The sequence below is a fragment of the Salvelinus namaycush genome, chromosome 9 (assembly GCF_016432855.1).
Source record: "Salvelinus namaycush isolate Seneca chromosome 9, SaNama_1.0, whole genome shotgun sequence".
Taxonomy (NCBI): Eukaryota; Metazoa; Chordata; class Actinopteri; order Salmoniformes; family Salmonidae; genus Salvelinus; species Salvelinus namaycush.
This window is the reverse complement of record NC_052315.1, coordinates 15,403,610-15,417,947: the sequence shown is the minus strand read 5'-3', so window position 1 is coordinate 15,417,947 and position 14,338 is coordinate 15,403,610. Positions and strand designations below refer to the sequence as shown.

The 14,338-nt window shown below is 41.7% G+C and overlaps 1 protein-coding gene across 2 annotated transcripts in view; it reads right to left on the bottom strand.

Moving 5' to 3' along the window:
• Positions 1–365: 365 nt before the first annotated feature.
• arid3a (AT rich interactive domain 3A (BRIGHT-like)) overlaps positions 366–14,338 on the bottom strand; it is a 53,031-nt gene continuing 39,058 nt past the window's right edge. For both annotated transcript variants that reach the window (XM_039000938.1, XM_039000937.1), the window contains 6 exons: positions 8,633–8,705; positions 6,505–6,688; positions 6,060–6,310; positions 5,407–5,673; positions 3,208–3,297; positions 366–1,304 (listed from right to left, as the gene is read on the bottom strand). In XM_039000938.1, coding sequence (XP_038856866.1) covers positions 1,210–1,304; positions 3,208–3,297; positions 5,407–5,673; positions 6,060–6,310; positions 6,505–6,688; positions 8,633–8,705 — 960 coding nt within the window. In that variant the 3' untranslated portion in view covers positions 366–1,209. The remainder of the gene's footprint in view (positions 1,305–3,207; positions 3,298–5,406; positions 5,674–6,059; positions 6,311–6,504; positions 6,689–8,632; positions 8,706–14,338) is intronic.

The window sequence follows — 14,338 nt, the reverse complement described above, 5'->3', positions numbered from 1 at the left end:
CTTTAAACTAAAAGCTTTAAGTAGAGTGAAGATGATCCCACTTCTTATAAAAGTACAGAGTACCCTGGGTAATTGATGAGACAATCTAGAAGAAAAAGAAACGCACACCTATTAAGGCGAGGTGCTGGCTAGAGGAGTAGAAAACTTGAAAATAAAGGAGCCGCACACTCTAGGAGCTCAGATGCAAAAATGTAATTACCAACGTTTCGACAGCCAAGCTGTCTTCATCAGGGTATAATACAGTCAAGCTTTCGAAACGTTGGTAATTACATAATTGATGAGACAACCTGATAGAAAACGAAATTCTACATGAAAATCAAAAAAAATATGGTTGAAATGTGTCATGAGAGAAACAAACACTCAAACCAGGAAATACATTTGTATAATATGTGGCTATGACAGAAACATATAGCAGTTAAATACAATGTTATTGTTTCACAGCAATCTGGCGGACACCTGAGAAAAACCTGCACATATTCTAAAGCCCAATGAGCATTAAGAATTCCTGTTGACTTCTACTAGAAAAAAATGCAAGACAAAACCTGTGTCTGAGCAATTAATAGAAAATTTCAGCAAAGATTGATTTGTTTCCGACTGCATCATGCAAACGTAAAAGAGGAATTCTATAACATGAGGTCACAATGGTACTTTGTTATACCCTGAAGAAATAACATACTTTAAAGCTTTTCTACTTAAAATACAAGAAATGTAAAATGTTCTGCTTTATAGAATCCTAAATATATATTTTTTGCAATGAGTATATTGTTAGTGATGATGATGATAATAATAATAACAATGAGGAGAATGATAATGTTACAAACAACTTATTTTTCCTCTTGAGAAGAAGCTTCATTGTCAGTCAGTAGCTGTGTTAAATGTTTAAACAGTGCATTACCCTTCCAATGTATTCTTTTTCTTTTGTTCTCAGATAATCTGTACATTTATGTAGAAATAAATTATTCATAGGCTGTGCAAATATCTATCATATACTGGCTCCTTGTTGGGTTATTCAAACTTATTTAGGCTAAAGAACAAAAGAGGGAAGAATATATGAGAGGACCTGAGAGTGTACTTCAAGTGGTCTGAGTTTCAGTTTGTCTTGCCATATATATGTATTTTTTTGGCATAGGCTAAGTAGAAAACGAGGTTTATTTTTGGCTTTAGTTAGCATCAAAGATAGGTGGATGAGGTAGGTGTGTAGGGGAGCCACTAGGATCCACCGTGCCCACCAGGGGCTTTGCTGTTACTTGATGATCCAGAGGGGCCTGACGAGGCTGACCCTGCTGCCTGAGCAAAAAGCACACCTGCAAGGGAACAGAAAACAGAAACACCAGTGTAAGACTTCTGTCATTGCAAAAATAAAAGATAGCAAGTTGGTCCGAGTAACCTGACCTACATAAGTCAAATGTTGACAAACAATGTTGTGAATTCATGAATGATAGTTGTAGTAACACATACAGTACCAGTCAAAAGTTTGGACACACCTACTCATTCAAGGGGTTTTTGTTATTTTTACTATTTTCTACATTGTAGAATAATAGTGAAGACTTCAAAACTATGAAATAACTCATATGGAATCATGTAGTAACCAAAAAAGTGTTAAACAAATCAAAATATAAGTAGCCACCCTTGATGACAGCTTTGCACACTCTTGGCATTCTCAAAACCAAGGAGTTCCCACATCTGCTGAGTATTTGTTGGCTGTTTTCCTTCACTCTGCGGTCCAACTCATCCCAAACCATCTCATTTGGGTTGAGGTCGGGTGATTGTGGAGGCCAGGTCATCTGATGCAGCACCATTTACATTTACATTTAAGTCATTTAGCAGACGCTCTTATCCAGAGCGACTTACAAATTGGAAAGTTCATACATATTCATCCTGGTCCCCCCGTGGGAATTGAACCCTGGTCCCCCCGTGGGAATTGAACCCACAACCCTGGCGTTGCAAGCGCCATGCTCTACCAACTGAGCCACACGGGACCACACCATCACTCTCCTTGGTCAAATAGCCCTTACACAGCCTGGAGGTGTGTTTTCGGTCATTGTCCTGTTGAAAAACAAATGATAGTCCCACTAAGTGCAGACCAGATGGGACGGTGTATTGTTGCAGAATGCTTTGTTAGCCATGCTGGTTAAGTGTGCCTTGAATTCTAAATAAATCACAGACATTGTCACCAGCAAAGCACCCCCACACCATCACACCTCCTCCTTCATGCTTCACGGTGGGTACCACACATGCAGAGATCATCCGTTCACCTACTCTGCATCTCACAAAGACACAGTGGTTGGAACCAAAAATCTCAAATATGGACTCATCAGACCATATGACAGATTTCCACCGGTCTAATGTCCATTGCTTGTGTTTTTTGGCCCAAGAAAGTCTCTTCTTCTTATTGGTGTCCTTTAGTAGTAGTTTCTTTGCAATTCGACCATGAAGGCCTGATTCACGCAGTCTCCTCTGAACAGTTGATGTTGAGATGTGTCTGTTACTTGAACTCTGTGAAGCATTTATTTGGGCTGCAATCTGAGGTGCAGTCAACTCTAATGAACTTATCCTCTGCTGCAGAGGTAACTCTGGGTCTTCCTTTCCTGTGGCGGTCCTCATGAGAGCCAGTTTCATCATAGCTCTTGATGGTTTTTGCGACTGCATTTGAAGAAATGTTCAAAGTTCTTGAAGTTTTCCATATTGACTGACCTTCATGTCTTAAAGTAATGATGGGCTGTCAATTCTCTTTGCTTATTTGAGCTGTTCTAGCCATAATATGGACTTGGTCTTTTACCAAATAAGGATATCTTCTGTATACCACCCCTACCTTGTCACAACACAACTGATTGGCTCAAACGCATTATAATAGGGAAAGAAATTCCACAAATGTACTTTTAACAAGGCAATCTTTTAATTGAAATGCATTCCAGGTGACTACCGGGTTGAGAGAATGCCAAGAGTGTGCAAAGCTGTCATCAAGGCAAAGGGTGGCTACTTTGAAGAATCTCAAATATAAAATATATTTTCATTTGTTTAACACTTTTATGGTCACTACATGATTCCATATGCGTTATTTCATCATTTTGATGTCTTCACTATTATTCTACAATGTAGAAAATGTAGAAAAGAAAAACCCTTGAATGAGTAGGTGTGTCCAAACTTTTGACAGGTACTGTATGGTAACACAAGACCGTGTTGTTGATTCTGTGACTGGTGACTCACCGGTGTACATGACTCCATTGAGTTCCACTGACATACTGATGCTGCTCATGCCATTAGTTGTGAGATTGAGAGCTGAGTCCTGTCGGCCATCTGAGAAAACACACACAGCATGTAATGTACACAACACTCATAGGTGATGTTTAACAGCAGATATAAGCATCAACATCTCAGGAAAATGTGTAAATATGAACAACCTCACTACACAAACATATGGGGCGGCAGGTAGCCTAGAGTTTCGAGAAGCGAGCCAGCAACTGGAGGGTTGCCAGTTCAAATCCTGGGTCTAAGCAAGTCACTTAACACCCCCCACAATAACTGCACCAGTGTGGCAGCCCCCTGCTCTAACCTCTCCAACCTGTATATGTATGTTTGTCTTTCAGAGGAGTTGGTCACATTTCGGTCGGACCTTGTGTACAATTGATGAATAAAAGGATCTTAAACTAACTGCACAAACAAACGTATAAATAAATTAATTGAACAATCTAATAACCTGTAATAAGGAATATCTGAATAAACGAACTAACTTCTGGAATAACCTAACAAACAAATGGAACCCACCCCGCTCACTTGGATACATTATATCAATTCATGAGATAGTTTACCAACGTATCCAAGTGAGTGGACACCTAAGGCAATTGGTTCATGAATGGTTCCCACCTGATGTCCTCAGTTGCCCTTTGTGCCCGCTCCCATACCCTATCATTCTGTATTTCTTTATGACTGTAACTTGTATACAGGTAGACCAGAGAAGCCATATCCCTGACTGGCAGATGAGTGACAACTAACTTAAACATTGTGAAAATTCTGTGCAACTTCCAGCACGCGTTTACTGTGAACACTGAGGCTGTAACCGCTTTCAGTTAGTTTTAACAGGGGCCAAGTAGGCTACTGTGGCTATTTGATCATAATGTAGGCCTACCAGTGGCCTACCATGAGAGAAAATGCATCCCATAACATTTTAACATGGAAATAGCTGTTCTATCATTCAGCCTACAGTAGCAGCCAATGTGTGGTGTACAATGTAGGCCTACATTCCATGAGACTTTTGGGAAAAAACATGCATGGCTTGACATGAACCTGTTTATCCACTTGTCCTTCAGACAAGGACGTGACTGAACATGTTGTGTTGTTTGATGCAAGAAACCACTTGACAAAATAAAATGCATTATTATTCCCATACCATTATTACAGAGAATCAGACAAATTATGCTAGCTACCCTCTGCCTATTGGCTATTTAGTTTATTCAAGCCTGTCTCAAAATACAACACTGCCCCTTTAAGACAATAAAAAAGCTCTGTACCTGACTCGCTTTCAAAAATGTTTAGAAATGAACACGTTTTGTGCTCTTGTAGTAAGCAATCACACCCCTATTGGTGACTACAAATGATCTATAACTGGGCTAATAACTCACTAACTAGCAAAGGATAGGAACAAAATGTGCACATGTGACTACATGCACCTCTTGCTTTGATCTCAAAACAAGCGCATCTACTCACTACCACAGCTGTAAACACAGTAGAGTTAAAATTAAATGACACAGATCCATATATGGCAATGGTCTATTTGCATATAGGCCTTCTGCAGCTCTGATTGGTTATGCACCGGTCTGTGTAGAGTATGTAGAGTCAGTGCGCAAAATAATCATACTCTGATGCTTTGTGCCTACAACAAAATCTCTTGCATAATTCGTTTTGTTTTTCGGTATGTTGCATTGAATGTGGCTAATATTGCGTTGATTCGATCACAATGAAGTTCAATATTGTGCTTCTCTCAGTGGGCTGATATTTCTTCTGTGCTCGGGGCTACTGCGCACCCACGCATGCGTGCAGTTTAGAGGGAACATTGGTGGCAAACCTGATTAACAGCACCTTCTGCTCATCGGTTGCTCACCTGTGTTCCCTACAAATGCTGTTTTGAATGAAAAAGCTTTGTACCTACACACTGAAGAAGGCTGAAAAGCTGAAACGTCTGTGTATGCTAATCCCTGATGAAGTGAAAATAATAAAATAAAATAGAAAAATGAATTAAGCTGTATGCAACATCTTTTTGAGTGCGAACCCATCACACCTTTTTATTTATTAACTATACTAAGAAATCATTTATTTTACTGCAGGGAAGCAATGGTGGACCAATCTTGGTACTTTCAAATCAAATTTAACATTATTTAAAGTGCATTTAAAAATGGCAACAGGCTCTACCTTGGTTGTTGATGCGGATGTTCATGGGCATCTGGGCAGTCCTGGCCAGCAGATTGTGCTGCAGCGCTCTCTGCAGCAGCCGCTGGTGCTTCTCAGCAGGTAGGGCAATCTTCTTCTCCGGGGGCTCGCCTGCCTCCAGTCTGTCCCTCAGCTGCTCTAGAGCCGCTAACTGGGCCGCTGCTGCCTGCACCGCCGCCGCCGAATTGCCAACCAGAGGGTGCCTGGACATGAAGCCCAAGCCGGACACAGGCTGGCCACCCTCCTCTTCTACAGGGGAGAGGGGAGACGGAGAAGTTTAGAGCAGGGTAGTTTTGGTCCAGGATGTGGTAGCTTTTCAAATTAAGTATCTGTTGTCTGATGTTATGTGTTACTGTTCACTTCAACCGTTCTGTGATAAGTATGAACCCTCCCAACCCTCGTGTTCACATTCACTTCAATCGTTGGCTTTATTCATGTCTGTGATATGAATGAACCACCTTTTTTTTATTTATTAAAAAATACAAATACATTTCCTCATCTCAATGCAGAATAATTGTCCTTTAAAGATATCTGAGTATAGCAAAACACCTTTCTATCCATCAACACTATGATGTTCATCATTGGCTAGACGAATGCATACAAAGTTCAAAACCCCAACCCTTCCTTTTATGTACCTTTCTTGATTTTTTGGATGGGAGTGAGAGAGTGGCCTCCGTTGGTGGCCACGTTCATCCCCATGTTCTGCATGGAAATCTTGGGGGAGGACAGCATGGTGGGGGTCCCATTGGGGGAGTAGGTGAAGAGTGAGCTGCCGAAGCTCTGCCGGCGGCCCTCCCGTCGGTTACAGTCGATAGCTGCCTGGAGCTCGTTGGGGTTGCTGAGGCTCCTCTTGTCACATTCGTATGGATACAGGTACTTCATGTACCTGTGAAAAAGACATTTCAGTTGGAATTGGGATAATTTTATGAAATATGAAACTATTTGAAAAACACAGTATTACAATGGATAAGTATACCTTGAAACAAGTTTACAAATGATATGGGGGAATGTGTGTGTGTGTGTTCGGTGTGCATAAGTGTGTGCTCGCGCATGTGTGTGTGTGTGTGTGTGTGTACTCACTGTGTCCTGAGAGTAAAGGCTGCACTGGTAATTGAGGTAGGCAGGTTGAGTCCTTTAGTGATCTCTCTCCACAGCTTCTTGTTGATGACCTCCACCAGGCCTCCCTTCTCTGTCACCAGCTGGTACAGCATGTACAGGTCTAGGACCTGCTTGGCCATGATGGGGATCCTGTTCACAGGGGTTCCTGGAGACGAGGAAAAGACAACTCACTGCCTGTCGCTAACACCATACTCTTTTGCTAGGTTTCCCTTTTGATAAGTTGCCATGGAACTGACTGTGAACTGAGAAAACTTTCTAGTGGTCTGAAACATTTTAATGCTTCAGGAGTACAAAAATATATTCAGAAATGTCATGTTCTATATTCTGGGTTGGACAGTAACTGATTAAATGTAATCAGTTACATGTAATCGGATTACCAAAAAACAAACTGTAATCAGCTACATTACAAGCAATAAAAAAAAATCATATTAAAAATACTTTTGAAAAACCAGATGCTTACTTCTTGGATTACTTTTAAATTCAGAAAGGATGTTTGATAAAAAAAAAATACATGACACCTTGTTTTCTCATTGACATTCAATTCAGCACTGACAAAAAGGCGCAAGTTTATGCTTGTTACACCTGAGCGATCACTATGATGACACACCAAATGCATTTGATGGATCCTTTTTGTCTTCTTCTAATGCCTCTTATTTTTTTATTTTATTTTATTTCACCTTTATTTAACTAGGCAAGCCAGTTAAGAACAAATTCTTATTTACAATTACAGCCTACCCCCGGCCAAACCCTAACCCGGACCATGCTGGTCCAATCACGACTGGTTGTGATACAGCCTGGAATCAAACCAGGGTCTGTAGTGACGCCTCTAGCACTGAGATTCAGTGCCTTAGACCACTGTGCCACTCGGGAGTAATAATAAAGTAAGGGGAAAGTAATCATAAAGTAACTGAAAGTAATCAAATTATGTTACTGAGTTTGTGTAATCCAAAAGTTACATTACTGATTACAATTTGACAGGTAAGTAGTAACTGTAACATATTACATTTAGAAAGTAACCTACCCAACCCTGGTTCTAGGTATTGTTTTCCTACGGAGAGTATCACACCTTTTCTTAGCACACAATACTTCAATACATAATCAATTGTCAATGCCATGTCTGTTTTGTTCTTGTTATGGTATTGGGTCTTATTGTGCTTTAAAAAACAAGATTTTTTTTATAATTCTGAAAGAAAGCTATGGGGGAAAAAAACTGGAAAATGTTCTCCTCTCAGTCTCTTTTCAGTTCCCTATATTGTACCTAGAGGGCAGTGTCTAATTCTTTGAGCAACTAGGCACGCAGACCAGCCCATACATTTGTTTGAGGGCACAGTGTATAGTGTAAACATACCCTAAACACCCAATACTGGATTTTCCCACTGACTATCTTAACATAATAATATTTATTGCTATTACCTTCAACATGTTGGTCTTATATTTCCAAAGTAGAACTAGTTTGTGAATCAAAATTATACAATGTGCTGTGCTGTTTGCCTGAGGGCACACACTTAACGTGTTGTGAAATATGTTGTGAAATGTAATGTAATGTTTTTAATTGTATATATCTGCCTTAATTTTGCATGACCCCAGGAAGAGTAGCTCTAATGGGCAACCAGAATAAATACAAATAGAGTCTGACGAAGTGACGATCATTAATAAAAGATGCAAATGCTGAACCAAACAAACACCATAACTTAACGGAGCTACATAAAACCTCCGGCGCCTAAACATATACCTAAATACATTCCTAAGTTGATACATGCAGTCTCATGTACGCTTTAGTTTTAGACGAGCTGGGAACAGTGAAGGCTTGGCCGACCATAAAGCAATCATCTGCAAATGAATAAAGATCCACCCACGGAGGTGAAAGCTGAGAGTGGTGTTTCCTATGTCAGTGAAGGGGGAGGGGCGGGGGCAGGTGGCTAGAGAACACAACAGGGCCTCTCTACTAACCCACCAAGGCAAACAGTGAAATCGCTATCGAGTCATGTATTTTATTTGTATTAATGTGTCTCTGCTGCATGAGATACTGGGACAGAAAGGTACAGTACTGTCTTGCATATACGCCACTCCTTTTACAATACTCGCTCACCTCTCTTTTGCATGAAGCTGAATAGGTCATCCAGAAACTCTTTTCTCTTTGGGTCTCCATCTAGTTCGTAGAGCTGGAGAGGAGAGGAGAAGAGGGGGAGAGATAAAAACAGGTTACAGCTGGGAGTAGATTACCAAGGGGGGTTGAGAACTATTATTGCCCCAAAATGGAGGATGGAGCCTCAGCTTTAGAATGCCATTAAGTCGAGAGAGGACGTCTAGTATGATGAAAACCTGATGTGGCCCAGCTGCTATGGCCGAGAGCTCCGGAAAGTTCAGTGAAAATGAACAGTAACAATGAAGCACATGGCTCATGGGAATACAGTGGGCTATTGTGGTAACTTAAATTGCGGTATGAAGATTGTTCACAACAAAGATTGATTCACACTCGCTGGTGTGGAGAGTATCTTTTGACTGACTAACGTGTCAAACAAAAGTGTAGTTTACAAATCAAAACAATAATGTATAGCTGAGGCGGAATAATACATTTTGTTTCATCATTGGGTTTTAATTCTCTCTGAAAGGACACATACCAAACTAAAATATAAATGCAACATGTAAAGTGTTGGTCCCATGTTTCATGAGCTGAAATAAAAGATCCCAGAAATACACACAAAATGCTTTAATTCTCTCAAATTTTGTGCACAAATTTTTGTTAGTGAGCATTTTTCCTTTGCCAGGATAATCCATCCACCTGACAGGTGTGGCATATCAAGAGGCTCCTGCGTGGGCTCCCGAGTGGCGCAGCGGTTTAAGGCACTGCATCTCAGTGCTAGAGGCATCACTACAGACACCCTGGTTCAAATCCAGGCTGTATCATAACTGGCTGTGATTGGGAGTTCCGGTAGGCTGTCATTGTAAATAAGAATTTGTTCTTAACTGATTTGCCTAGTTATATAAAGCTCAAATTATTATATATATATAATTTTTTTATTTGAATAAATCTGATTAAACAGCATGATCATTACACAGGTGCACCTTGTGCTGGGGACAATAAAATGTGCAGTTGTCGTCACACAACACAATGCCACAGATGTCTCAAGTTTTGAGGGAGTGTGCAACTGGCATGCTGACTGTAGGAATGTCCACCAGCGCTGTTGCCAGAGAATTGAATCTTAATTTCTCTACCATAAGCCGCCTCCAACTCTGTTTTAGAGAATTTGGCAGTACGTCCAACCGGCCTCACAACCACAGACCATGTGTAACCTACTCCAGCCCAGGACCTCCACATCCGGCTTCTTCACCTGCGGGATCGTCTGAGACGAGCCACCCGGACAGCTGATGAAACTGTGGGTTTGCGCAACCGAATAATTTCTGCACAAACTGTCAGAAACCGTCTCAGGGAAGCTCATCTGCATGCTTGTCGTCCTCTCCAGGGTCTTGACCTGACTGCAGTTCGGCGTCGTAACAGACTTCAGTGGGCAAATGCTCAGCATTCGATGGCCACTGGCATGATGGAGAAGTGTGCTCTTCACGGATGAATCCCGGTTTCAACTTTCCCGGGTAGATGGCAGACAGCGTAGCGTGTATGGCATTGTGTGGCCGAGCGGTTTGCTGATGTCAACGTTGTGAACAGAGTGCCCCATGGTGGCAGTGGGGTTATGGTATAGGCAGGCATAAGCTACGGACAACGAACACAATTGCATTTTATCGATGGCAATTTGAATGCACAGAGATACCGTGACGAGATCCTGAGGCCCATTGTCGTGCCATTCATCACCTCATGTTTCAGCATGATAATGCATGATATTGCAAGGATCTGTACACAATTCCTGGAAGCTGAAAATGTCCCAGTTTTTCCATGGCCTGCATACTCACCAGACATGTCACACATTGAGCACGTTTGGGATGCTCTGGATCAACGTGTACAACAGCATGTTCCAGTTCCCGACAATATCCAGCAACTTTGCACAGCCATTGAATAGGAGTGGGACAACATTCCACAGGCAACAATCAACTGCCTGATCAACTCTATGTCTCTATGTGAAGGAGATTTGTTGCGCTGCATGAGGCAAATGGTGGTCACACCAGATACTCACTGGTTTTCTGATCAACGCCCCTACTTCTTTTTGTAAGGTACAGTATCTGTGACCAACAGATGCATATCTGTATTCCCAGTCATGTGAAATCCATAGATTAGGGCATAATTTATTTATTTCAATTGACTGATTTCCTTACATGAATTGTAACTCAGTAAAGACTTTGAAATTGTTGCATTATGCGTATATATTTTTGTTAAGTGCACAAGATGCTTCATCAATGCAACAGTTCGGCCAGAGCACACAATGCAGAACTCTAGTCTTGTTCTGGACTTGGGAGTACTTTTTGCAGGCTCTTGTTGTGTAATCACAAACAGGCCATTCTCTTTGTGGCGTTTAGTTAGATCTTATTATCAGAAGGATGGGGGGCTGGATGACGAGGCGGGGGAGGGGCGGTAATAAATGTAGGGCTGGAGGCAAGGCCAGTCTTAATTACAGGATGCATGCATTTCTAGGAGTGCCGAGCCATAAATCGTCAAAATGCTCTCTCTCACTCATAAAAGTTCTAAAAGAATAAAGACATTTCAAATGTCATATTATGTCTATATACAGTGTTGTAACGATGTGCAAATACTTAAAATACTAAATGGAAAACATCTTACTGCTGTGATGGCACACTGTGGTATTTCACCGAATAGATTTTTTCAATATTTTATTTAACTAGGCAAGTCAGTTAAGAAAAAAATTATTTGTGGGTCTGTGTAATCTGAGGTAAATATGTGTCTCTAATATGGTCATACATTTGGCAAGTTAGTAAGCACAGCTCAGTTTCCACCTCATTATGTGAGGCCTCTCTCAATAGCAAGGCTATAGTCTCTCTCTCTCTCTCTCTCTCTCTCTCTCTCTCTCTCTCTCTCTCTCTCTCTCTCTCTCTCTCTCTCTCTCTCTCTCTCTCTCTCTCTCTCTCTCTCTCTCTCTCTCTCTCTCTCTCTCTCTCTCTCTCTCTCTCTCTCTCTCTCTCTCTCTCTCTCTCTCTCTCTGTAACTCTCTCTCTGTAACTCTGTAACTCTGTAACTCTGTGTTGTCGTACTGCTTTGCTTTATCTTGGCCAGGTCGCGTGCTAGAGAACTTGTTCTCAACTGGCCTACCTGGTTAAATAAAAAAATAATATCAGTATTTTAATTTGGTAACATTGCACAGTGTGACATGTAATATTCGTAAAATACTGAATCCGACATATAGTTTGGGAAGACCTTCAACCAGGGGTCAACAAGATTAGTGATACCCTCCCTGACAAGCAGTATCAATCTACTTAGGTAAAGCCAGAGAGCTATAAATGGTTGACGTTCCTGACACAAGGTAGGAGAGGAACCCACCAATCAGGTTCCCTTCCCCACCTCGCTCTCCTATCAACCACCAGTTCCTTTAGTTGGCCCCTTCTCTCTTGTAGTACTGGATACAGCTGCATCCTTTTCACGTGAACCTCTTAGAGACCCCCGCCACACACCCCTCTAACCCCCTCATTCTAACTCCTACCTGCACACCCCACCCCCCCCCCCCCCCCCCCCCCCCCCCCCCCCCCCCCCCCCCCGACATCACTATGGCAGAACACATCTGTTTATCTGGGACGGGTGGGGTTTGGGGCTACAGGTTTTCACATCAACTTAAATCTATAGTACACACACTGATAGGGCGTCGACCGTCTCCTTGTGTGCGACTGTCTCACAAAGAGCTGTGTCAATGAACAAAACGTTGGCAGTGAGCATAAACCTCGTTACATACATGCCACTACTGAGGAGTTTTACGTGTTCTGAGTGATAGAAAAGCAGGCAGGCGTTTTAGAGTGAACTTTAAGAAGCAGGGAGTTTCAGTGTGAGCAGGTTTCCTGCCAGCACAGATTTCATTAGATCCACCCAGAATGTTACAATGTGAAAAGGCCAACAGATAGTCAAAGAGACTACTTCAATGCATTGCCTGTGTGAGCTGCATAAAACGTTTGAGCAAGCTTTGTTCAGGCTGCTGTTTATGACTTCATGTTTTTTTGTTCGTGTCTCGTGGATCATTGATACAAGATCAGCAACGTATTCATTTCTGAATGCTTTAACTATGCAGGTCAAGCTTGTTGTTTTCCTGTTGGGTGAAACACACACAAAAATCTGTTTTATGTCAAACATCATGAATAATTCCAGCACAAGTAGTCACGGTTACTCAGAGGTTGCGAAAAACAACAGCTATCAGAGTCCCATGCGAGTCATCCAGGCACCTCGCAACAAGTGTCACGTAGCACATAATTGGGCCTAGCTATTGAGCCCTGTCCCCACATGGACATTGAGAGGGGATCGCATGGAGCTAGTGTGTCACACGAGCTGTTGCCTATGAAACACACCCATCCTTTCACACCTGCCAGGGCTGACACACACACACACACACACACACACACACACACACACACACACACACACACACACACACACACACACACACACACACACACACACACACACACACACACACACACACACACACACACACACACACACACACACACAGGAGGGCAGTGGGGGAGGGGAGAGAGAGGCCAGGAGGGGGATGGGAGGAAGCGAGCATGCAGCTTGACTTCACCGGTGTGAGGGGGTGCTGTATATGGATTGTGAACCTGGGCACATGATCTCTCTTATTGAAATAGTGTATAGTTCCTAGCTGTGTCTCTCCCATGCTAGTTTGCTGCGTTTTCACACGCTTATCAAGTGAACAAGGACAATTCAACAACAAAATGTGGCGCAGACTGCTCCCTTTGACTCATTATCACACTCATACTTTGATTTCCAACTCAAAGAGATATAAAACCACAGCTCCACCTAAGAAACCACAGTAATGGCAAAGCATCGCAGTGAGGAGAGGTATCTAGCTCCTGCTATGCTGGCTGACTTTGCTAGCTTACTAAATATGTATTGAATTAAAGGAGCAACTGTTCAGAATTGTTCATTTGTGATTAGTGTGTAGAAACAGATAAGCCATGATTTGTGTCGAGCATTATACCACGCGGTTACCATATATGTTTCACAACCAACAGCCTACATTTCTTTATTAGAAGAAATTGCTCATAATGCTAATTAGGTCCACATTATCGGAATTGGCTAGATTTATCGCAGCAAGCAATTTCACTGCTTGCCTTCTTGAGAAGATTTCCACTCAAGAGGAAAATAATGTTAAACTTTCAATAAGCTGTAGGAACAGGAACTGGAGACTACATAATACACTGAACAAGCTCAAGAAGAGGGAACCAGCAAAGTACACTGTAGTTTTTTAAAAGTAAAGTTTAAAGTATGTAGTATGTAAATAAAATAAACCCCAACCTCTACTTTTTTTTGTAAATGGTTGTTTCCCTTTTGTAGTGTGAAGACATTAGCACAGTAAGAAAGAACACGGTTCACACCTGTGGATGGTCAATGAATGAATAGCAAGAGCAGTTCCACTCTCTGTTTGAATGAGCCTGAAACTAGTCTGACAAAAAAATGTTATATTTTTGTCTTCCCTGTCTGTCTCTACCCTCTTTCTTCACCCCATACATCATACTGTTGTAACACATTACCAACCTTCACACCACAACCAGTTAGCTATTCGACATTTAAAATAACGAAGAAAATGTTCTGAATTTTTATTTGAGATTTATCTGTTTCTACACACCAATCACTTAAATCCACAACACGCCTCATTTTAATGAGAAT